General features: G+C 39.9%; 1 protein-coding gene across 2 annotated transcripts in view; it reads right to left on the bottom strand.

The window, feature by feature from the left end:
- Nucleotides 1–852: 852 nt before the first annotated feature.
- The window catches only part of DNAJC5 (DnaJ heat shock protein family (Hsp40) member C5), a 40,416-nt gene continuing 15,109 nt past the window's right edge, over nucleotides 853–26,159 (bottom strand). For both annotated transcript variants that reach the window (XM_026652664.1, XM_024219445.2), the window contains 4 exons: nucleotides 14,758–14,875; nucleotides 11,952–12,165; nucleotides 9,414–9,585; nucleotides 853–8,379 (listed from right to left, as the gene is read on the bottom strand). In XM_026652664.1, the coding sequence (XP_026508449.1) occupies nucleotides 8,276–8,379; nucleotides 9,414–9,585; nucleotides 11,952–12,165; nucleotides 14,758–14,864 (597 nt within the window). In that variant the 5' untranslated portion in view covers nucleotides 14,865–14,875 and the 3' untranslated portion in view covers nucleotides 853–8,275. The remainder of the gene's footprint in view (nucleotides 8,380–9,413; nucleotides 9,586–11,951; nucleotides 12,166–14,757; nucleotides 14,876–26,159) is intronic.

Here is a 26,159-nt window from a genome sequence, read left to right as displayed (position 1 = left end):
ATGTGCTAGCTTACAGGCTTCACGTGATGTATGCTAGTTCCCATTTTATTCAAATGGTCTCGTTATGATAAAATAACATTTATGAAGGATTACTCCGTTAAAGATTAATAGAATGCCCATCTAAGCACATATACAAATAATTCATAAAAGCAAACAAACAGAATAAATGTGTGTCATGAGGTTTATTTTCCATATGTAATTCTGTAAAAACCAACAGTCTGTTGGTAAAGCTTTATAAGTATATGCAACAATTCTGGACATTTATGGCAAGTTTTGGATTTTTTTTTCCTTTTGAAAATTTAAGTTGTCTTCATGTATTTTACATGTTCAGTATTTTAAATGTGCCTACTTTTTGCATGTATGACACAAGGAACTAAAATGTAATGTTGCATTACATATCACAAAAGTCTTTTGAATCAAAATAGCACAATAGATTCTGGGATGTAGAGTTATGGGAGAAAAAAGTGAGTGATTTGGGGGTCGGAGGTGAGGAAAAGTTGAGAAACACCAGTGTACGGGAATCCTAAACCAGGTTATTTCAAGGATATTTAAATACTCACAAGTCAAGAGCCAACAGGTGTGTGCACATTCAATAACGGGAAAACCTTTAGTGAAATCGACTACAGGCAAAACTCCCCCTTCACCTGAAATCCAACCTACACCCCTACTATTCCAGGCTCTTCTGAGTAGCAACCACCAAGCGTGTGGTGATGTTCATGATGTGGACAAGTGTTCAAAGGTGCTATGCTAACACCCTCTGTGCTGTGGTTGACGTCGCAGAGTGATGCTCTTGGTAGCCAAAGAAGGTTGCATTAAAGATGGAAAGAAAAAACCCAAACAAATGTTTCTGCATTGAAAACATTTATTTTACAACAGTGGTTTCAGATAATTTAGCAATCTATTTTAGTTTATACTGAGACATACATTACACATTACCATGCTAAAACATAAAATAATTCCTTCTGCTTTAACCGTATGTATGTACAGGAGCTCAGTAGTATCGAGTGTTACAATCCACAAAGTTCAGACAGCCACATCTACTTACATACAATTCAAAGTATGGTCCTTTAGTTACATAACAAAATATATATATATATGTCTATACATATATAATTGCTTTTCAGATGCTTTAATCCTTTGTTTTTACAACTGCTAACATTTTTTTAAACAAGGGCTTTTCCCTCACCCCACCAGAGCTGAAAAACAGTGCAAATGTGAAATGCATTCTCTCATTACATCTTCAGCTCCCACAGGCTTCATAAGAGGCCGATATGACAAACCCACAGTGAATTGCTTATCTCAGGGCCTTGCTCACATGCAAAACAAATATAAACCTTGTTGGATGTCTGTGACAAGGCAACCAATAGCGCCTCCTCTTCTACCCCAAAAAGTGGCAGAATGAATGGAATGACAGCAATTGGCTAAAGTGGCACACATGCACCAAAAAAGGAAACCTTAACAGCAAAAGTTTTTTGAGCTTGGCAAATGTCAAGGTTCATCTATTGTGACAGACACAAATGTCATTTCAAACATTTAAGTAGCAAAAGGAACCCCTCCTTGATCCCTATAGATTTTCACATTTGTGCTGATTGCCATTAGCAAATAGAAAACCAAATGTGATTTGTGCATGTACTTTGTGTTCATGTTAGGAAACACCTTAAGGGCAATGAGGCCCAAGCAGGACCACCTGGCGTTCTCTAACCAAGATGACTAGAAGTAATTTGGTGGTAGTAACATGAACATTGGCCATAATCTGTGTGGCTTTGAAGTCACCACTAGTTTTACGTTACAATTCATAATCAATTCCATGCCACCCTTTTGAATTCAGTCTGTTTGTAAGCAACAAAAATTGGGGTTACTGAACCAGACAGTGCAAAGGCATCTTATTATTCAAGATACAGTTTTTCTAGCAAGGAGGGAAGACTTTGTGGACACAGAAGCTGAGAGGATTCCCCCCCGCCCCCTTACCTATGGCATGACATTCTCAAACACTGTATCTAATTCTATTTATACAATAGGATCTGTTCATTGTTTTCTTCACCGGCCATTCACTGACAGAGCTACTTCTTTTTCCTGCAGCTGAAAGGAGAAGTTGTGATTCTGGGCGCACAAAACTAACTCCTTCACTTGTCTGGCTGAGAGTTCATACGAGTAGTGCTGGGAAGCAAATTTAATGTTTTACCATCAGACAGCAGCAGTACCAAGTGAACACATGTTGTATAAATATATACATATGTGCATACATACATACATACACACATACACGATATTGCAATCCCATACTTACAGCACAAGGTTTGGACCTCCTTGATTTGCAAACTACGTTGAATCCCCCACTGCACAGGGTACAGCGTAGCTAAAACCAGCACAGGAATCAGGAACTATCCATGTATTTTGTTACACCTCCAGTCACACAGTCTCATGGGACAGGATCAAAGGGCAGTTGACAGGATTCAAATAAGTCTTTCAATCTTTTTGCAACCACTGCTGCACACAAAATATGATCAGCAACTATCCACAAACAACAACAAGGAAACATTCTTTGTTGGTTGTGAAAATGTAGTAGGGAAGAAGACAGCCATTAATTCTTGAGAAGTCTATTCGGGTTATATCTGTATGTAACCTACCGATACCCAGCATTTCCCTCTAGCAATAAACAGAATGGTGCATGTAATATTGGCATTTTACTTTCAAATGAAAATGTGTCTTCCCGAATTATGGAGTTTGGCGTGGCAGGCAAGAGACAAACAATTGCCCTAAAGTAGCTTAGCCTTTGAAGAAAGCACCTTCTTGGAATGAAACAGGGACTTCAGGCTTGTGGTCTCTCATTTAGATAACACTGAAGTCTCCAAATGCGGTATGTGAAGCAGACTATCAGTTCTCATAGGACTTGAACACTGACAAGATTTCCTGCCTTTTCCCTTCCCAATATAGCCAACAAAATTAAACTTTCCAAGCTATCAGTGGTATTTATTTTAAGGTGTATAAGCAGTTCAATGGTACACTACAAACTAGAAGGCTCCCTCTACAGAAGGGAGCAGTGGCATTCAAATGGTTATGTATGTCCAGTTTGTACCAACCTCACGCTACAAACATCTGTACAGGAGCTGGGTTTCAGTGCTCTAGTCCAAGGATTAATGCAGGCTGAACAGCACCCAGAGCTGTCAGTAAGATGGAGGAACTGCAGAGCGGCAGAAGCCTATCAATCTACCTAGCAAGGATCCCTTGTAAAAGCTGAGCCAATATCCAGTTGCACTGGGTAGGGAAAACTGCAGCACAAACATATTTCCTAAATTATTTGGAAACGTCAAGAACACTGAAGGGGATCAGACAGATTCTAAGGGCACAGCCTAGTTAAGGAAACAGGGCACCTCTCTCAGGGCTGTGTACACCACCAATACTCAAAGTCTAGCCCTGTAAAAGCGCACACAGGTCCCACCACATTACATAAAATGACCTGAATAAAATGGATCAGGAACAAACTCCAATCAACTCCCTAACTTAGTTACATCTATAGTGTAAACTGGCTCTGACAGGATGGGTTTTAAAAACTGTTGTCCTCGTTCTAGTACCACATTAACACCTTCTTTCTGAACAGGTTCAGCACATATAAATCTCAAAGAGCATCATATATTTTAAACACTGAGCACTAATATCTAAAGCAGTTTAAAAATGTTACAAATCTAAAAATAAGACTGAAGATATGGCTCTAAAATGTCACTGCATGGAATTAGCAGAAATCTACACATCATCAAATGCCATTAAGACGTTTACATAAACAAATTTATATACAGATAAATAGTTAACTGCCTACGTACATTATCAATGAAATTAAACTGGCATTTAACAGGCACAGTGCCCCTTCATTCACCTCAAGTGAAGATTTTGACTCGTCATTTGTTGCACTAGCTGAAGTTTGGGGATTTTCACATCCAGAGAAAGAATGGCGCACAATAAATCCATCACCAGCTACTTCAATGGCAGTTCTGCCATTATGAAAAATTGATGGTATTTAAGTAGTTGTTGATACTGAAGCAGCTGCTTTGTTTATATATTCTCTCTAGGATTCACAACAAAACTTGGAAGTAAAGTCAGTGGTCCTTAATATCAGTCACTGGTGTACTCTCCAGACTGGGTTGTCTCAAAAATCCCACCTCCTGGATACCAAGCAGCTATGTTTCTATCTACTAAGGGAGCTAGCGTTCTGAATAGGTTTTATGAGCTAGATGGGAAAGACTAAACAACTTAAACAAAGACCTCAGGAAACATAGAAAATTTCTCTTATAAAGTAACTTTGAAAACAAACAAACAAGTTTAAGTTTAACTCTGGCAACACATTTAACACAGAATAATGCTGCTTAGGTTAAGTGTTTTGGAAGGAAACATTCTGCATCTAAGCCAGTAATAATGGCCTTTAAGTTCACTTCCCTTTTTATTTCCCAGGCGTTGGTGCCTGTTGTAGCCTCCAAGTGAAGCTAATATTCCAATTAGGGTAAGGACAATGCAGGCGTCCCATAAAGTTTGGAAATGCTTGCTGCTTCTTAGCATGTAAGATTTTAGCTAAGGAACCACTATTTACATTTTGTACTCACTGGGTGTGTGTGTGTGCACAAAGTTTGGCCGTTTTGCAATTATAAAAGTGCAAGTAGTAGTTTTAGAGCTTGGGGTGTTCATGTATAATATATGTCAATTAAAAATAAATGTGGCAAGTTATTTACTGGCAGGGCCCTTTTTTAAATAAAAACAAAGATGAAAAGGAGAATGGATAACTTTCAAGTCTTCTGGTTACATAATACAGTTTAACATCCTTTTTTGAAATAAACTACATTTAAAATAACCATGCGTTTCATATAAAAACTGAGAAATCAGGAAAAACAAAGGGATGAAACTCCTACAACAAATCTTACACTGAAAAGATTTAAGATGTTAAAAAGGAAGGGAGGGAGTGCACTATGTCCTGAGATCAGCGTTCTGGCGTTTCCCTTGCAACATAACCACATACAATGATGCACGGTCTGCTAATTTACTGTAGATGGATGTGGACACATCAACTGTTGAAAGGAAACTACCACTTTCTGAATTTGGGTCTTGCTAGGTAATTCAGAAGGAGGAAATTATGGACTTATATAGTGGATAATCAAGTATATAATAAATGTGTTACTAGTCTGAATCTTGTCGTCCCACCCCCACCACCACCACCGTGGTGCACTTTTAAATTTACCCTCTCATGGCTCTTTTTCCAAACAGTGCAGAACATGAACTCAGGTGTCATCTTTAACTTTGTTTTTCTGATCTTCCTCAATTTCACAGTTTTAAGATTAGTTTGTATTTAAAAGTACACAGGGCTCCTAGACGGTGACACTGGTGACAAAGAATGCAGTAACTTCTTACAACGGACTTCAGTGGAGTTTGAAGCTCGAGTTAAGAAGCCTCGTCCTGCATTTAATTCTCACGTTGCACACAGAAACATCCTGATGACTTTACTGATGCAAATGAAGTGCTACAGAAACTAAGAAATAGTATCTGCAATTTCAAAAATAACTAAAGATCAACACTAACTTGGATCCCTGATACAAGGAGTCACAACTTCTTCATATTAAAGTGACAATTCAAATGAACTGATGTTTTGCGTCAGTACTTCTAGACAAGAGGAAGGAAGACTATTCTGAAGTGTAATTAATACATGTGGAAAGAGTCTTTCCATCATTTTACCAGCCCCTTTTGTCAGCTGTTCAGATAAATGTAGTTAACTTTTACCCAGTAGCATTCACTGACATGTACAGACCACAAAAGCAGCTTTGGCCAGTAAGCTTCTAGGAATTAAGTTTGCATATATATCCTAATGTACTCCAGAGTAGAACATAACATTAAGTACAGGTTTAGGTAGAGTCTATAAAAGGCCATTGTGACCCTAGTTTTGAGCTGGAAATTTATTCCCCATCCAAAGGAGTTAAATAAAGGCTTTACTTAAGCAAGGATCTAAGATCAGATTGTGACTGATTTCTTGAGACTGCAAAACAGTTTTTTTCCCTGATGCTAAATACTAAAACAAAGAGCAGAGCAGTAAATCATTGGTTGCCCAAGATATGCTGGTAATAGTGTCCAAGTAACTTCAAGTTTGTAGGACTATCAACTGTACTCAAATGCTACAGGGGGCAAATGGCTCATAAATGACTCTGCTATCTAAAATCTGTTTAGTTAAGTAGTGTTATACATTCCCTTTTGATAGCACACCAGGATCCAACATAGTCAAAAGCACACTTCTGCTTGCACCAGACTTACATGCATGCAATTGTGTTCATGCACCAGCAGTTTGGGGGGGGGGGGGGGGGGGGGGGGGGGGGAAGAGAGAGACTGCTTTTAGAACAACCTGATTCAACATGGAGAGCTGAATTTTATTTTATTTTTTTTGCCTAGTATATTTGGCAGGATTTCAAGACAGAGGTTTTAAGTAATCTTTCACTATGTGCAAGGTTATAGTGAAAGATAATCACATGGACAATCCTGCACATCTGGACAAGGCACAAGCTACAACCTTCATAACAAAGAAACTATGCTAGGTTAGCCCAATCGTAGTGCTTTGCCCTGCTATGGCAAGAAACCTTAGTTCAGTTCCTGGGCTCTTCTTCTATAGGCTGGCAGGGCCACTTGAGCAGTGCTAAGCACTTTCTCCAAAGTGACCCCTCTGCCTTGTGAAAGAGCAGCATGGAAGAGTCCCAAAGGGAATGTTGGCTGGAAGGATGTCAGTCACTTTGTAGGGCCTGAAAAAGTGCGGTTGGGGCATGTGATGTGAAGAAACAGATGCAAAGGGAAGAGAGGAGACATAAAAGATCAAAGCAGAAGAGGCAGTAAGTAACAACCAAAAGCTCCCTAGTTGTTCCCCTAAATCCTTATTCAACATTTTCTAAAGAGAAATCTGTTAAAAGCAAAATATATAAGCAATTCAACTGCAAAGTAAATGTTTCTGTGACAGCTGAGCAAACCTAAAATTCATACATTAAACCACAGTTTTAAACATTATTCAGACATGATTTGATTTCAAGATAGCACAGGAAACTGTTTAATAGTTTCCACAATAATTTATGTGCAGAAAAATAAAATGTTTAAGTAAACAAATCTAAACAGAATAGTGTGTGTAAACGATTTGATATAAACCCAAAGTGAGGTGTTTTGTTCTTAAATAGCCATTTACACCTTCCAAAAAGTTGTTCATGACAAAAATTAAAGGGACATGGTCAGGTTAAAAGCATTTTTAAAAAATAAGTGTTCCTAACGGTCTTACTAATAGCATTTTAGATTATTAAAAGAGAATTTTAAAAATCTAATTTGCTTTGCACCACTGATGTTATTTGTTTACTTTCTGCATTTCCTTCACTTGGATAATGAAAACAGACTAATCAGTTTCACGTTAAGATTCTCATGCACTAATAAGAGGCTGCAATAGTTGGTTATAAACACTGCAAGGGAATGCTTAAACTCAAACAAACAGTTTCTGCTTGAAATAAAGAAGTCCCTAAAAATAATTCTATTAACATTTGATTTTTGTCACAATCTACATTTTGGGCCTATACTATCAAAGAATTCCCATTATGCATAAGGAGCTGTCCATCAATTTAATGTCTGAAGAGTAAAAAACATAAATGAGGGAAGCATGTCCAGGGTAGTTTTATTTAGGCTGAAAACCAGCATTAAAGAATTCCTGCCCTACAATGTTGGCATTTTTTGGTTCTTTGCATTGTAAACTTGCTTAGATAGAGGTGCAGGGAGACACAGGAAGGCCTAAAAACAAAGATCTTAAGAACTTTGTTGCACTCACATAAAAATGATGAGCTCTAAGGACTTCACAGTACAACTGTATGGAAGCAGAGCAGCTTGTGTGTGACTGATTTCACTCACTTTAAAAAAGATCTTGTTTTAGGCTGGTATCACTGCTTAAAATGCAGAATGTCTCCATCATACTCTTATTGTGAAAACTCCTCAATACATAACACAAACAGACATTTAACATAACTCCATACATGCTATAAAAAGGGAAAAACAAACAAATAAGACCATAGCTAAACTGCTTTAAATACTGCATGCTACAGCACTTCATGTATCATCAAGATACGACACTGAAGGTGACAAAAGGCTGAAGGGATTACAAAATATTCTCGGCAGGTTGGAGACTGCCTCCTTACTGTGGCAAAACTTTCCCCCCTCCCCATTCGCTATTTCTAATGTTCATGATTCTAGTGTTGAGTTGGCCATGTATTTATTTATCCATTCTAAATCATTAGTTAAATCCATCAGTGTGGTAGCTGGGGTGAGAGTCGGTTGTGAGCTGGGTCGTCTCTGAGGCTGATGCTGGTTGTATCACAATAGGTGTGTCTGTGGCCTCTGAAAAGAAGTGAAAGCAATGGTTTTATTGCATTGGGGAAAATAGTTTCCATGGATTTTTGGCAAGCAGCAGCCAATCACACTTCTCAGTGACCGTATCAACAGTACACTTCCACACCCTCTCTTCTGAAGCACTATCTTAATTCGTTATTTTTCAGTTGGCGTTCAAATCAAATGAGAACACCTGCATGCTAGGTACTTTATTTGAAGGAATGATGTTTTAATTTATCTATCAAGAGCCATACATGCACAGAGCAGCCATTACTGCTTTCCCTCTTAAAGGCATTAATTCCAGATTAAGTGAGCTAAATCAGAATACCCAACTCAGGCTGTTTCCTTTCAACTCAAAATCATTTTCTTGCCTCAAAGAAATAAGTTTACATAGCTCCATGGATTATCAGCTAAAGACTGAAAGAGAATATTTTCACTTGTTAACAGCTGCTAGGATCTTTGGCCCATCCCTGGAAGATAAGCAACCAGGTACTTTCTGTTCCCGTCTCTGGGCCTAGAGGTGACATCTGTGGGAATTGGGTAGGAGAAGCGTCTAAGGCCAGCGAGGGGAGGAGGCTGCAAAGCAGCTGAAAAGGTGGAGTGAAGTACATCATCCTCCCCATAGCTCCATGGTAGTTGGAGTCTAGAGGAGCTGGGAGCCTCAGGGATTCAACAGGGGATGTTAAAGCTGCTCCTTCATTTGCTCACTTTGCCCATAATTTGAGAAGAGAGCGGCACACGGTCCAGCAACGAGGCATCGGTAAAAAAACCATGAACAGAACGCAAGGTTTGCACTGATATAAACAATTTTAAAACGAAAGCTCAGATTCTGTGATTGATTGATCATACTGGACATGCTTATCTGGGGAAGCATCCTTCTTCCCACATGCCTGAGGCGATTTGCAAAGCTGCTCTGACATTTAATTTAATGTGCTTTCGGTGTAAAGGGCCACTATACGTAAGCGCAAGAATCTGGCTGGATTATTATTTCAGCTACCCCATCTCCAATGACCTACTCCTCACCTGCTGTTAATGAAACTTACCCCTTTCGTCCGACTGTAACTGTGCCTCCAAGTCCTCTGGAGAGACATAGTATTCCTGCTCGCTGCCTTCAGGAGGTTTAGGTTTACACTTTCCACAGCAACAGTTACAGCAGCAACACAGACAGCAACAGCAGTAGCAGCCTGTGATGAGCCCACAGAACACAAACAGGGCCTGCAGAAAAGAGAGGAAGAGAAAGAATGTACACAACACATACGCTGCATCTTCTAACGAAGTGGATAGCTCCTGTTACCTAACCGAGAGCTCTCACTACAGCAGAAGAAGTCAGTTTAAATGGGTTAATTATTTAAACAGAGATCCAGCTGCTTTAGACACAAGGCTCATCACTGGAACAGAATCAAACAAATATGAATATGCAATCTTTTATTTCCTAATTAAGAAAATAGTCATTAACATTCTAGTCTAGTGTGAACATTGGGCTGCTGAGAAGGACTGGATATACAGGAAGAGTAACCTGAGGAGAAGCACTCTAGAGGCAAAGCTAATGAAAGGAATCTTCTCCTCTCCACCTACTCCCCAAAGACGGCCTAGGGTCAGAATACAAAGGGACAAAGCAACACTACTTAAAGGTAAGAATCGCACGTTATTTACAGCAGAATACTGCATCCTGAACAAGGAAATTCCTGAAATTGGGTTATACTGAGCTACTGTTTCAGCTGCATCCTAATGTGCAGATAAGGCTAAGAACCACTCACAAAATACTAATAGGAGTTCGTCTTCTCTTGCCCCTCACCAGGTGCCTGTGGTGTTAATAGTGGGACCCAATGATGCTAAAATGCAACTCTTTTGGCATTGCTACCCTGGAGGATTCTTTTATTTCAGCCAATTATACAGTCACTGATCCATCAGTGATACAACTATTTTCTCATCCCAAAGGAGTCAGGAGATGAAGGTGTTGGCAACTACGCAGGAACACATACCCACTGCCTGAATCATCAAGACTGGAAAACAATCTTAATCCACCATGCAGAACGGTAAGTAATGTCACTGTCCTAAAGCACAGTGAGCTAGAAGAGTTCAGATTTCCTACTAAGAATTGAGTAGCTCCTAAGAAATGTAATTAATCAAGATATATTTGCATATGACAAACATCCTCCTCCATCCATCCAAAAAAAAAAAAAAAAAAAAAAGAAGAGAATGATTTATAGATTTTACATAACTCACATCTCATATTTTCTTTTAAACACTCTACATTCCTGAGTGGTAAAGATCTCACAATTGTATATCAGGGTTTGCATGCATATGAGTGCAGCAATATAAACATGAATCAAGTAAAACACAATGATTCTTGGGAACTGGCCATGTTTATTGCCAGAAACTCTCGACATAACATTTATTACATCTCCTGTTCAATGTGCATATGAGATTATTAAGAGAGTTCAGGAGGACACATGAGCCACAGTGTTACTGACTACAATAATATTCAGCTCTGCTGTTTCCATCATTTCAGAACTGGCTGGGTGCAGCAGAATAAATAAATAATCCATTATCTATTAAATTGAATAGTGATTAGGGCAAACTGGCTGAAGCAATGGTGGGTGTTGAGGGAAAAGATGGGAATACTTAGTGAGCTTGCCTGTATAAGGGAGTGTGTTTCTGATTTGTGGCTCACCTTTGCAATCTTGGAATTTATTAGGTCCAGGGATGTTTTTGTAAAATCTAGTAGCAGCTGTTGCTAAAAACAAACAAACCCACAACCAAACATCGTTTCCATCTGCCTCTCACTACAATGCAGAATGGGCTACTGTTATTTGTGCCTGTGTCACTTGACAGATTACTGCGATAGGGTGCTACTGCAGGTAGGGCCTGAGAACCTGTGGAAGATCAAGATAGTGCAGAATGTTGTTGCCTAGCAGTTGAGCAGCACTCAGGAAGCGCACACCATCAATACACAGAGAGATACTGATGAACAATACATTTCTGGGAAGTTATCTAAGTGACTGTTTTAATCTATTAAGCCTTAAAATGTTTCAGAAACTGGTTGCTTAAAGGACCGCCTCTCTCTCCTTGGCCATGTTGTCACAGTTAATATCAATGCAGATACCTAAGCTAGAGACCTCAACACAAATTCTCCATGAGGGGGTCCTCAGCTTTTGAATTTGCTTCCCTCATTAGTCTACGAGAGCTAAGATTTGTTAATCTTCCTGGGCACACTGCTAATCTTATCTTTTCTCTTAATCATTTAGGGAGGTTGAGGGTTCACAGGCAAAGGAAACTGGAGGGTGACTGAGGTGTGATTCTATTAAATGACTAGCTATGGTGTGCAGTTTTTTGTGGAAGAGTCTATTAACTGGGAATTTGTAACTGGGAATTTGATGGATCAAAGTATTGTATGAAGACAGATTTTCTAATGGTGTTTTAAATGTTGGGATCTGTCTAGAGTTCTGGATAGGTGCCAGAAATATCAAATAAATGAAATAAAATACCATGAATATCCAATTACCAACAGTAGTACAGCACCTATTGAATGGCTAAGCATCTGTTCAGAATAAGTGCAAAGAAATCTTTATTTCACTTACCTTTGCCCACCAGCTGGATAGGACGAAGTATGTGTTCACATTCTCCTCTCCAAACTGCTCTGCTACATACAGGCCCAAGGAGCCATACTTATCATAGATGTTTCGTTTTGTGGCATCAGTCAATATTGCATGTGCATTGTTGATCTCTTTAAATTTATCTGCAGCCTCTGGATTATCTGGGTTCTTATCAGGATGATATTTCAATGCAAGTTTCCTGTGGGGTGGGAGTAAAAAAATTCTCAGCTGCTTTTTTTTGTAATTCATCCTACTACAATGGGTAGATTGACCTGTCCATCTTTTCTCCCATCAAAGCTGACAGGCTCTCCAGTCTCTGGCAAGAGTATTTACAGAATTACGATTTACTTCACGTCTATCTTTCCATTGCCCCATTGAGTCTCCTTTAGATGGTAACAAAAGCGTAATCTTTCTATATGGTCTATCCCACTAGCCTAGCAGAGCTCACAGGGTGAGTTTCAGATTAAGACTTCAGTACAAAAACAGAGGAAGCTTTCTTTTCTGCTCATCTGATCCAGCAATTTGTACCGTGAAGTTCTGAGTAGCAATGCTCCAACTGAAGGGGGACATACATAACAGTATAGAAAGCACAACAAATCTATGACAGGGTTCTGAAGGCCACATCTGAGAATGCTGCCACATCTAATCTGCAACGTCTAGTAAACTAAAAATAGAGCTGACAATTATTTGGGATCAGTGCTCAAATCATTGTGCTGAAACAGCCTATTGTTCAATTCAAGATGTGCTTGTGGAGGAATTAACTTTCACAGTTACCAGATATCAGAAAATCATTATAGACTCCATTAAGTTTTCAGCAATGTGGCTACAATGGATCTGAAAGTTTATATAGCCTGTTGAGGTCACTGAATTCAGGAACAAAAAGGTTCTTTTGATCTTTGAATGCTGTTTAAATTTGAAAGTTCAGACACTCGGAAGAGAATAAAAAGAATCTCTGAAGAAAAACTGGTAAAATACCCTATTAATAGATATGAAAAGAGAAACCAATCTTCCATACTTTATTTGAGCCATTGTAATTCTGTGGTACAAAATCTGGGTAATGCCACCGAACTATACTTGGCCCTTTTTTGTGGTGGGGGGAAATGGTTGTTTAACCTGCTATGGAAATTTGCCATATGGGACCTTAAATTAGTTGCCATATTTTCAGAAATACTCATTGGAAAGGCTGTATACACTTTTGCATGTGCTAGACTTAGGTGTGGCAATACCTTGATGGGCACCTGAAAAATGAGGGTTGGAACATGTGTGTACACTAATCTTGACATGCATGTGTAGATCTAAGATGAGCATACACTAGAAACTTTGACCCTAGAAATGGAAATATTACTTAAAGGGCTATTTCCCGGTTTCACCAGAAATGCCATAGTCTCAGTGAAGAGAGAGATTTTATATGTACTGTGCTATATCACAGATTCCAAACAATCTATAAAACAGACTTACTCCTGCATCTTTATGTTAAATAAAGCTAATGTTTCCCATTTCCTATATATAAATTCTATAACAAGTCCATGGGATGGTGAAGGAGTTCGGAGATGATGGCTCCACTACAGTGTTCTGTAGTTTAATACATATTACATCACTATCATTCATGTGAAACCATTATTGTGTAGTGGGACTGGGAAAGCGATTTGCTTTTCTAGAGAAATGAAATGAGGGAATAAGTCTCAAATTTATAAACATGAACAGCACAGGAAGCATATGGTCATAGAAAGTCTGTAAAACAAACTACACAAGCAGCTTCATTTTCCTTACAGAAACTAACCAGGTGATCACTCTAAAGAAAAACAGTTTGTCATTTTCCCAATAAGGTAAAACTTGTTTCGTGTGTCAAACTAATAGCTTTTACTGTGTCAAATTTCAATTAATTTTGAGAGCATTTTATCTAATCTTTGGATACTTGTGGGTCATCTTTACTTTCATGTAAATATTATTAGTACTATAAAGGTAACTTACTTTAATTTTGCCCTTTTGAAAAAAAGACAAAAATAAAAGGAAAACTATTTTCTTTCAAGAGCATCCACAATCAAAGATTACTACTGACCCCTAGTGTAATGTTCAAGCCACTGCCATTTGTTAACTATAACCATACTGAACTGTAGCACAATATTTATGAGTAGCAATTAAACACAAGAACAGTACTGTGATGCCTCTCCACCCCCCCAAAAAAATAAGATTAAAAAATTGGATAATGCAAAGCAGTTCCAGGTTTGTTTGTTTAAGGTTAAAAGTCAAACCTGGCTTTTAAAAAAAATCAGTATTTCAAGTTTAATGTGAAAAAATGCGAACTGATTTTTACAGATACTAAAACACATTGCTGATACAAAAGTTAATGTACATCATTTGTATCTTCAGTGCATGTTTCTTTGCTCAGGGAATTAGACATGATTGGACACAATTATGCTTCTTGTTGAGCTGGCAAGAAACTGCATAACTTCTAGGCAAAGAGTTTAACTCTTAACACACTTGCCTACACATTTGTTAACACGATTAAGTTAAATACCGAAAGAAATGATCTGCAAGAATTCAATTATCAAAAAAACAAGCAGTTTAATTCCAATATCTGAATTTTCAAAATTTGCTAACAGCTCATGTGAAGTACTCTATATAGTCTCATCCCAGTTGACATAAGATGAAACCAGATGTTTTCTTCTAAGAAGTATTGATATATCTAAGCACAGACTACATAACACACTGAACATGACATTCTGACTATCTGAAAAGGTTAGCAAACATGGTCTGTGAAGTGTCAGGGACCAGACTTTTGAACCTTTACCTGTATGACTTTTTTATATCATCAGAAGTGGCATTCTTGTCCAGTCCTAGAACATGGTACAATGATTCTCCGGAGGTAGACAGCGAACGTTGCCTCTGGTCTGCCATGTTGAACTAACCTGAGTGGAAGAAACCTCCCATGCATTAGGACAGAGCTATTGAAAATCCCATCTAAAACAAAGATGCTTATAACCAAACAAAGTCCAGACCTCTGAGTTCGTTAAATGATCAACCGCCAATTACACTAGAGTTTTTATATGAACTTTAATCTTTTCTTTAAAAAAATATAAGTGGGCTTTGAAGAGATGCTAAAAGTTCCAAACAAAGCTATTTACCTTGCTTTCACAGATCTTGCAGCTTTGCACTGTCAGTGAAAATAACTAAAACTATCAGGATAAATCTAGGCAAATCAAAACCACTACACATTTCTGGAACTGGGAAAAAATGGAAGCTGGGGCTCAACATAAACATGATGATAGAACGTATACTCAGACTCTACTTAAACACATTCATTTATAATCCAGGTAATGAAATGGAACAAGTCAGATGCTACAGAACCATGAAATGAGTTGAGGTAAACAGCTGATGTGCATATATTAAATATTCATAAAACTACCTCATTATCCTCCTCCAAATCCCTCCTTCAAAACTCTCCTTTTCCACAATGCCTACAAAAAACTTGACAACTATTAGGCTGCTTGTGTGCTGAGACCATCTTTTTGTTCTGTGTTTGTACAGTGCCTAGCATAATGGAGTCCTGGTCCATGACGAGGGCTCCTAGGTGCTGATAATACAAATAATAAATTACTTGTCTTGGTTAAATGAACTTTAAAGACTCAGGAAAGGTGTCAGATTGACAGCCCTGAACAGAGGAATTCCTCTGGTTACCCACAGCATGCACGGTGCAATGTAAGCTTCACCACATCATTCCAACAATGTATGTCAATCCTCACCCTGATCACTCACTCACTCACTCTCTCTCACACACACACACACACATATGGCTGAGAGTAGTTCAATCTCTTCCCTGCTCACTAAATCCTTGGCCTCTCCACTGAGATCACCACAGACCATTTCCAGTGGTTTTCTATTGCAGAATCAGATCCATCAGGACAAGATGGGAATGGCTATCCCCTTGCAAATTCCATCAGTTCAAGATGCTTTTACAGCTGTTGCTCATGTATTCAATTCTCAAAGGATTAGCAGCTTATTGAAACACCAGAAACTTAATATTAAGATTTCTTGCAGCAGAGCAGGTATTAATTCTGGCCTAACGCATGGCAAGTGAAAATGTCAAGAACAAAAAGAAATTAGTCTCCTGGAAATGAAAAATGCTTGTGGCGGGCAAGACAGGTCTACAGAGCTTCCCACTAGAACAAAAGAAACTTTCAGTACATTAAAATACATTTTCCTATTCTTCTGTCCAAGGGAGGTCTGCAGATCCCATAGAGGTGGTACGTCCAATATCAGCAAGTAGCCAAGGATGGTAAAGTATACACAACTGAGTAAGACTCCTGTCTGGTCACTGCGGTATCATGGCACACAGAACCATTTGATCAAAAGCCACACGAGGCTTGCACATCCAACTTATAAAACTTTGTAAAGAGGGGTACTGACAAACAAGCGACTGCTTTCCCTCTTTGTAGGATGCATATGACCCTTCAGCCCAGGAAGCAGCCATTACTCAGAGGATAAGCATGGACGTTTGTGGGAGCAGGAAGGCTTCCGGCCTTGTAAGATTCTGCAATGCATCATTTTAGTCACTGGAGATGTAAGGAAGCAGCCAAGGTTCATAGATTCATAGATTCTAGGACTGGAAGGGACCTCGAGAGGTCATCGAGTCCAGTCCCCTGCCCGCATATCAATTCACTGATGAATAGTATAAAACAAAAAGCAACAGTGGTATTCTGAAACGGCTAGTGCATTCAATTTAGATCTGCAGTGGTCTCCTAACCACCAGTGTATGCCACAGTTTTTGATAGGATGACTTGGATGCTGACAGAAAGATGAAAGGACCTGTGCCTATGGAATACCAAATTTACCGTAGGAATGAAAACTGCCTTAGTTCTTAAAACAACTTTGTCCTGCTGGAAAGTGCAGTGATGTGGTTCAGCTGATAAAGCTTCTAGTTCTGAAACTCTTCTTGCTGAAGCAGTGGCAACTGGAAAAAACATTTTTTGTGGAAACAGATTTGTGACAGAGGTTCAAGTGGTTTATTTAGGGTATTTAACACTAAATTTAGATGCCAAGGAGGCTGCTCCAAAAAGCCTTCCAATGTCCCGGTGGGAGATCATCTTGCATTTGTCTGTAAAATACTGGAAATTACAGCTATTGAAATTTTTGTTTGAGGTTTAAGCCCAACGCAAGACCTCTCCCCAGAAATTCCAATACATTATTTGCCTTTTTCTTGGCCAGTTCTACATGAAGTCTTCACATCAAGTCCTAAATCTAAACCAAGTCCTCAAATATGTCCTATTTGTCACTCCTTTCCTAGAAGCTAAAATGCTCATCTGAGATCCTCTGACTATCCTTGTTTTAGCTGCCTGCAACAGAAGATCCTTCCTGTTTGGGAGAAGTAGCGCATAGTAAGATGCCATCTCAATTACATCTGAAAACCAGGGAGGGCCTTATTGACCAAATAGGGGCCACTAGAATTACTCTGCCCTTTCCTTTATTCTTTGACTTGCCTAGCGGAGTACTGCAAGCAAGGAAAAGGTATACAGCAATCCTTCTGGCCATGGACAAGAAAGCATATATGTGGCTACGGGGTCAGTAGTCCCTTCACCTAGAGAAGAAATGGGAAATCTTCATGTTGAATATGGAAGCAAAGAGGCTGAGTGATCGGTGACATAGGGCTCTGATTATTGAGTCAAAGACCTCCGGGTGAAGACGCCACTCCTCTGGTCCTATCCAATCTGCTCAGCCAATCCACTTAAGAAAATAGAGAAAGAGTTGTTTGCTAGCACTTACACTGCATGTCACACTTCTATAAACCTGCAATGGATAAACAGTAAATATCTTATTTCATTAAAACTAGCATTTGCATATTTAGTGTAAGTATTACAGTATTCCCATCTCTTACCTTCCTTGGAAAAAAATTAACATTCACTTATTTCATGTGCTTCATAAATTTTTGTTAACGGCATTGGAGCTACTCACTGGGAAAGGGACTGCCCTTCAAGTGGTATTGCTAACGCAACCTCAGGCTGGGACAGTTGCATGGGAGAATTCAGGTGATCAGAGGCTGATAAGAATACAGAAATGAGATAAACAGGGGTGCTGCAGCTCCAATTGACTAATCTCTTGGCAACCAAAGGATACCACTAGCCATCAGATGACTCGTTTAAGTAAAGAAATATAAATTAGTCCAACTGAGGTTCCCCCCACTTCACACCCCCTCATGCTTCATGTACATTAGCAGGCCATTATATAGTTGCGGTTGGGGGTGGGTGGCTTTTTTTTTTTTAAACTATTTCCTTTGAAGGATTTTGGAAAGGAGTGGGGAGGAGAGAAAGAAGAGAGTCTGCCTGACCATTAGGTAGGAGGCAGTCTCCCCTTTAAGGGTTTACATTAAAGGGCCAAACCATGTAATATATATTTTCTAGTTCAGGAGTCGGCAACCTTTCAGAAGTGGTGTGCCGAGTCTTCATTTATTCACTCTAATTTAAGGTTTCGCGTGCCAGTAATACATTTTAATTTTTTTTTTGAAGGTCTCTTTCTATAAGTCTATAATATCTAACTCAACTATTGTTGTATGTAAAGTAAATAAGGTTTTTAAAATGAAGCTTCATTTAAAACTAAATTAAAATGCAGAGCCCCCCCGGACTGGTGGCCAGGACCCGGGCAGTGTGAGTGCCACTGAAAATCAGCTCTCGTGCCACCTTTGACACACGTGCTATAGGTTGCCTACCCTTGTTCTAGCTGAATCAAAATATCTGAACCTGAATTAACCTCTCAGTCCACATACAAATATGAAAAACCCCAATGGAATTCTAAGCTGTGGCAAACCGTTGACAAATACGTCATGGCCTTAACATTAGGAGATTAGCATTTGCCATCCTTTAGCTGCAGCCCTGGAGCAAGGATGAGCATAGAGAGGAGACTGTTATTTTTGGATTATGTCATTACAACTAACCCACCCCAGATTAAATAGGCCTTTGAAATGGGTATTTAAAGCCTCACACACTCTTCCAGTTAAACCCTTTACCTTCTACAGTGAAATGAGTAATTTCAGCTCATAGAAGACAATATAAAACAAATACTCTTTGAGAAGTTGCAGCTTTCATCACTTGGTTTTCATGGTCAATTCCACAGAAAGGACTGGATGGATTTCCATCCCATAGGCAAAATCATCAAGCCTGCCACCACAGCAGAGAATCTCTTAGTACCCTCAAATCATGTTCCATTCCACTCCAGGGCATTGTGTCTCTCAGCTGAAGCATCCAACAGAAAGAAAAAACACGTGAGACAGCAGAATTAAAACAAAAGCACAAGAATTCTGCAAATTTCTTTCTCTGCATACACACCATCAAGATATGAGGAGCAGCAGCGGCCGCCACTGCCGCGGGGGAATCCTCCTGCAGCTCCCCCCAGACACCTCAGCTCTGTGCAGCTGAAGAGCCGAGCTGCCCGAGCGCTACCGGCTTCACGGTTTGCCGGGCAGCCCCCAGACCTCCAGACCCTGCGCCCCTGGCCGGGCGCTTCCCCTCCCGGGCTCCGGCTGCGCTGGGGAAGCGCCTGGTCGGGGGTGCAGGGTCTGGAGGTCTGGGGGCTGCCCTGCAAACCGTGCAGCCGGTAGCGCTCGGGCAGCTGTTTCGCGTGGCTGGGAGGGAGGAGGGGGAATGCGGGGCGCTCAGGGGAGGGGGCGGGGACTTTGGGGAAGGGGCGGAGTTGGGGCAGGGCAGGGGCAGAGTTGGGGCAGGGCCGGGGAAGGGGCGGAGTTGGGGTGAGGGCGGGCAGGGGCAGGGCCAGGGCCCCGTGGAGTGTCCTCTTTTTTTAATGTTTAAATATAGTAATCCTAGGTATGCTGAAGCATGGGAATAATTGACCGACTGGCAGGGACAGAAGAACTTTCCCTGATTTCTTGACAGGTGGTTCAACACTATCTGACTGCAGCATGGACTCTGCCAAAAATAGATATAAATGCCATTCTCCCTCTCTTAATTCTTTAAATATCTTTTAGGTTCTCTCACTATGGTAATATAGCTGTTCCCCTGCTACAGATGCTGGGTCCAGAGAAACTGGAATAAGAATGACTATTTCTCTACACAACTGAGGAGACCTCTCAAGAAAAGACCTCCCGCAACATCACTGCGACAGGAAGCCTGAGAACAGAATCAAAGACAATGTTTTCAAGATGTAATTTGTTGTAAAAGTCACCAAAAAGTTTTATATGAAATAAGCTTTAAGAAGTTATTTACTTCATTATTTCCTGGGTACGTTTTTGGCGGTCCCTTTGAATTAATTGAAGATAACATTGAAATTCTTTTAAGTGTTATTCAGACAAATGCTTCACATGAGAAAACACAAAGTTAGGTGTTAAAAATGTGTTACCGTTTTGCTCTTTGATATCTGCATATGCTATTTTTATGAAAAATAAAAGGGAGGGATTATGAAAAATCACAGATCATATTAAGAATCTTGCTATCTACAATAAGCATTCCTTATAGTTTTCTGAAAGATGAAAAATATACAAAATAAACAATGCTACATATTTTGTTGATAGTTTGATACATTTTTATTGTTATTTACAAACTGATAAGATTTACGTGAAAATTTAATCCAACTCCAGTATTAGTTACATCCCTCCTTATCTAACTACCTTTCCAGTAAGAATTCAAATGCCATTCACAAGCATAATTAAAGCACATATATAACCTGAACCGATCTGTCAGTCAATGACCACAAGCCATCTGGGGTTTTAGGCCCTGCCTGCTTATGTCAGTGTCAAGGGTTAACTACTCTTGTCCATTTGGTCTTTCAAACTTGCCCTACACCTCAGTAAACTATTTTCAGGGCAATTTCTGTGTGTTGATCCTCTCTGCTAAACCAGCAACCTGATATTTAATTTCCTTTACTCTAATAATTAGCAGCTTTAAGAAATTAACAAAACGTATTGATTTCTAGCTTCCTTGACAGACAATATTCAATGACTAAAACACATCCATTCCTAAAATATTTTGTTTAAGAAACTGGGATGCAAGAGATAAACACACAAAAGAGTGAAATGTGGGTGCAGGGAAGGAAAGAACCCGTAATTTTCTGAAAAAGGATAGTGGTAAACCATCAAAGGTCTCAATGTGTGAGGAAAATGATTCAATGCTTGGGCACAAAGTACAGCAGATTTGTTTATTTGGGCATTATCTTGGGCTGAGTGAAAGGTAGGAGAAACTTTCAGGAAGAGTGTGCTCTATGGCATGCTTTGGTGCAGCTGCTCCCCACCTGCAGGCACTAGCCAACCTGGCTGTAGCCTACCCTGCCCCCTCTAGCACACCGCAACCAGAGATATAATTGCAGCTCATATAGGTATACCCATGCCAGTGACCCATGACGATGGAGCCGTGGCACAGGCTATACAAGCCCACCTGACCCCCCCAGGTATGTACTCACGTTCCTCACTCATGCTGCTGCATCTTCACTGCTATTTTTAGCCACATTAGCTAGGTTAAAGCTAGCGCTGATATGCCTACACAAACTGCAATCACACCAACTGCAGTGTAGACATATCCTAAGAATGGTCCTACTGCCAAGGTCGGGGCTGCTGGTCCTGAATCTATCAATCTGGTAGCTAGCTAATCATACTGACCAGTACCCCACTGACTGTAAGGGATTCTTCTGCCCTTTTCACCTGAGGATGAACACCTTCTCCTTGCACCTTTCCTACAAGTTCCCCTTATGTCTAGTTACTTTTGTGGTGTACTCATCAGTGGGCAGTTTCATCTTAAGTGAAACTTCTTTACCACCTCTCACTGTCCCATTACTTCTTTTACAAACTTTCCCCCAGAGATCTGTAGGATTTAGATCTGAGTGCCTTAGGGAGGTTTGGCCTATTAAAATTTTAAACCCTAATTTAGCTCTTGAAGGAATGGTCTATCAAGTAGGTTTTTGCCTTTACTGGCAATCTAAAGATGATGAATACATGTGGCACTTTAAAAAAAACAACAACAACAAAAAACAAAAAAACACACTATGACCCTAATCAGACAAGGTGAAACCCCAAGTGTAGGTTACCATACACTGTAAAACAGAATGCACCAGAATATTGTCTATTCTACAGAATCTTCCCTTTCAAGTATTCTGATTAACAATATTTTAAGAGATGCTCTATATCTTTAAGAAGTGTGGCATCCCCACACACTCACCCGCCATCTGCTACATATTCTAATCAGGTAGGATTCCCTGAAGAGGTTTCGCTTAGAAGGCTATGAAGACAGGTAATCCCCTGGATTAAACAGCATCATTTTTAACCATCTGCACACCAGATATCAAGAACATCATCATGTGTTAGTCACCTCTACTGAAAAGTATGCCTATGTATTTTTTGCTGTGCTAAACACATTCTGGTTGGGGGTTTGTTCATTAAAAATTCTTTGTGTTTATGTTAATTAGATATTTTTAAGTGTATTATGTCAGATATAAATTTATCTAAACAGCCATTTCAATTCCTCACTGATGCCCTGATAATTAGTTGAGTCCCTACAGGGACTCAAATATTCTTTTTTAAAGCAAAGGGCCATCAGAACATCTGTTTTTTGTTAAAACCCATTCCCACACTAAAAGACCCACACAATATAGCAGATTGGGGAACTGAGGAGAAAACTAAGCAAATCAAGTTTCTCATTGTATTTAAATTTTTCAAATTTAAAGCACTAACAAATCAGTGCTGTTAGAATTAATTCCCTAAAGTGCCAACCAAGCAATTTACAAAGTTAGTACCTCTGGTTTAGAATCCAGACTACCAGAAACAGCTCTACTGTTACTGCAAGGTAAATGTTTGCACTTATAATAGTTCTACTTTTACAATTCACACATAAATCAAAAGGCCAGTTACACGTTTACACAACTGTCAAATCCTAAAAGGCACGATCTCATTAACACAGTTAATCCATCTCAATACCTTTAATATATCCAACTCTAGACTTGGAGTTTGCACTATCAAACTGAGTTTTACCCTTTGCATACCAAATCTTGGTACCTTTGATCACAATCTTTGAAGTCCAGTAACCTGGCAATACTTTATCTGTATCAGAGTCTCTCCTATAGCATGCATGAGAGTAAGTTGCTCAACCAAAAGTGAATCACATTCAGACAGCATGTATGTATTAAATTTGTGAATGTATGAACATCTTCAACAACCACCATACTAATGCAAATCAAACCTTTCCTTGACAGATACTGGATTACTGCAGAATGATTAAATCATTGATGATTTAGAGAATGGCATAGAGAGTACACTGATACGGTTTGCGGACAATACCAAGCTGGGCAGGGTTGCAAGTGTTTTGGAGGATAGGATTAAAATTCAAAATGATCTGGACAAACTAGAGAAATGGTCTGAAGTAAATAGGATGAAATTCAATAAGGACAAATGCAAAGTACTCCACTTAAGAAATATCAGTTGCACACATACAAAATGGGAAACGACTGCCTAGGAAGGAGTACTGCACAAAGGGATCTAGGGGTCACAGTGAATCACAAGCGAAAGGAGAGTCAGCAGTATAACACTGTTGAAAAAAAAGCGAACATCATTCTGAGATGTATTAGCAGGAGTGTTGTAAGCAAGACATTTTCTATGAGGGAAGATTGAAAAAACTGTGTTTAGTCTAGAGAAAAGACGACTGGGGGAGTGTGGGGGGAGACATGATAACAGTTTTCAAGTACATAAAAGGATGTTACAAGGAGGAGGGAGAAAAAATGTTCTCGTTAACCTTTGAGGGTACGACAAGAAGCAATGGGCTTTAGCAAAGGCGGTTTAAATTGGACATTAGGAAAAATTTCCTGTCAGGGTAGTGAAGCACTGGAATAAACTGCCTAGGGAGAATGTGGAATCTCATCATTGGTGATTTTTAAGAGCAAGTTAGACAAACACCTGCCAGGGATGGACTTTAAACAACACTTAGTCCTGCCATGAGTGCAGGGAACTGGATTATATGACTTCTCGAAATCTTTTCCAGTTCTGTGATTCTATGTTTCTAATGTAAGTGGTCCTTAGTATGAATTTTTTTAATGCTGTGCTAAAACGTGGCCATATTATTACCACAAAAAATCTGTTACACAGCAGAAGTAAAGTTAAGAGTTCTCTTTCCAAAGCTGCTGACTGATGGACAGTCCCTTGGAATATGCATCAAGGTTCCAGGTTCATAATTGTTTTTGTAGTTTTGACAAGTTGTAAAGTGTTGTAATTGCATATATCTATTGCCAATCCCGTGAAGCATGCAGAATTTAGAAATATATACTGGTTGTAAGTCATTTACCTTTTTGTATTTTTTATTGTTTCTTTCTGAAAATCAATAAAAAAAACGTCTCCAACACTACCTAGGATTCCATAAAGCTAAGATGTCTTGTTTGCTTTTGCAGAAACTGATAGTTGATACGTGCTGCCCCTGCAGCTCCCATTGGCCGCAGTTCCCTTGGCAGTAGGACCATTCTTAGGATATGCATAAAAAATCCTCTCCTCAGAGCTGAGACAGACAGACAGCTGGAAACTCATCCTTTCAGTGGTTTTGGGGTTAGTTTTTTTTCCCTCTCTCATTCTTGTTACACAGCATTGTAAAATACATATATTTAACAATATAGGACTCACAAGAGCCAGATCATGGCTAGAAACAGCCAGCCTTGAAGCTCTGCATCAGTTCATTGCTAACTCAATGGACAACATTCTCCATGTGTCACTAGACATTAACTTGAATGCACATTCTAATAACGGTAGCTTTTCCTTTAGCTTCTAGACTTAGGCATTAAATATTTATCAGTGAAATATTTGCAAACTGGAGAGCACAAAGTTGCCTCGAATATTACTTTACACACTTCAAATTAGTTTTGTATTTCTTTTCATATTTAAATTAGCATGGTCCCAGAGCAGAATAATCAATAGATGGAACTAAGGTATAAAAGGCACTTACACCTAACCAGCTCAATTGCTTCCAACTTCAACAGAATCTAATTACAAAAAACCTGAAAGGTTCTTTGAGAAAAACAAGTCTCTTGGAGGCAAATATATCCTTGGTGAGGGTGGATAAACAACATATCCAGTATATGAAGCTGGAAACAACAACATTTCTCTCAGAAATCCTCTAGAGCTCATTGCTTGCTTGTTGACAGGCTTTATTAGAGGATTTCATATTCTGTCCTAACTAGGTTTTTCATGGTACTCGGTAAGTGACTTGTGCAGATCCCCAAAACTACTGTGGAAAAAGGGAGTACTTTAATAACTTCTCTCTCTCTCTCACTTCCGGGGGGGAAATAGTCAACGAATTTAGAAGAATTTTTTATTTTTTAAAAGAGCTTCTCATCCTAGCCTTTATAAAACTATGCTCTCTGCAGCTGATTCATAGAGAGAAGAAGCGGGGAAAGGAATAAAGAAAAGCTCTATCAAAACAGCAGACTGGATACATCTCCTTTCTCTGAGTCAGACGGCAGCTTTTCCCCTGCAAGATAGTTAGGCCTTAGCTACACTTGTGAGTTACAGCGCTGTAAAGGCTCCCCCAGTGCTGTAACTCACTCCCCGTCCACACTGGCTAGGCATTTGCAGCGCTGTATCTCCGTGGTTGCAGCGCTGCATGTACTCCACCTCTCCGAGAGGAATAGCAAGTATTGCGCTGCGGCGCCAGTGTGGCCACCCAATGCGCTGTGAATGGCCTCCAGAATTATTCGGCAGTATCCCACAATGCCTGTTCTAGCCACTCTGGTCATCAGTTCAAACTCTACTGCCCTGACCTCAGGTAACCAACCATGTAATTCCCTTTACATTCCCCGGGAATTTTAAAAATCCCCTTCCTGTTTGCTCAGCCCGGCGTGGTGTGGAGTGCTATCAGCGAATCTTTCCACGCGCCAAGCGAGCCCCAGCATGGAGCAATGGCGAGTTGCTGGACCTCATCAGTGTTTGGGGTGAGGAAGCTGTACAGTCCCAGCTGCGCTCCAGCCGTAGGAATTACGATACCTTCGGGAAGGTATCAAAGGACATGATGGAAAGGGGCCATGACCGGGACGCCCTGCAGTGCAGGATTAAAGTGAAGGAGCTGCGGAGTGCCTAAGGCAAAGCCCGCGACGCAAACGGCCGCTCGGGTGCTCCCCCCGCGACCTGCCGATTCTACAAAGAGCTGGATGCGATACTTGGGGTTAACCCCACCTCCACTCCGAGCACCACCATGGACACTTCAGAGCCGGTGGGGGGGGGGGGGGGGG

This window comes from Terrapene carolina, unplaced genomic scaffold (genome assembly GCF_002925995.2).
Source record: "Terrapene carolina triunguis isolate 2854851 unplaced genomic scaffold, T_m_triunguis-2.0 Scaffold130, whole genome shotgun sequence".
NCBI classification, from domain to species: domain Eukaryota; kingdom Metazoa; phylum Chordata; order Testudines; family Emydidae; genus Terrapene; species Terrapene triunguis.
The sequence above is the reverse complement of the archived record's forward strand: the minus strand, read 5'-3'. Positions and strand labels throughout refer to the sequence as shown.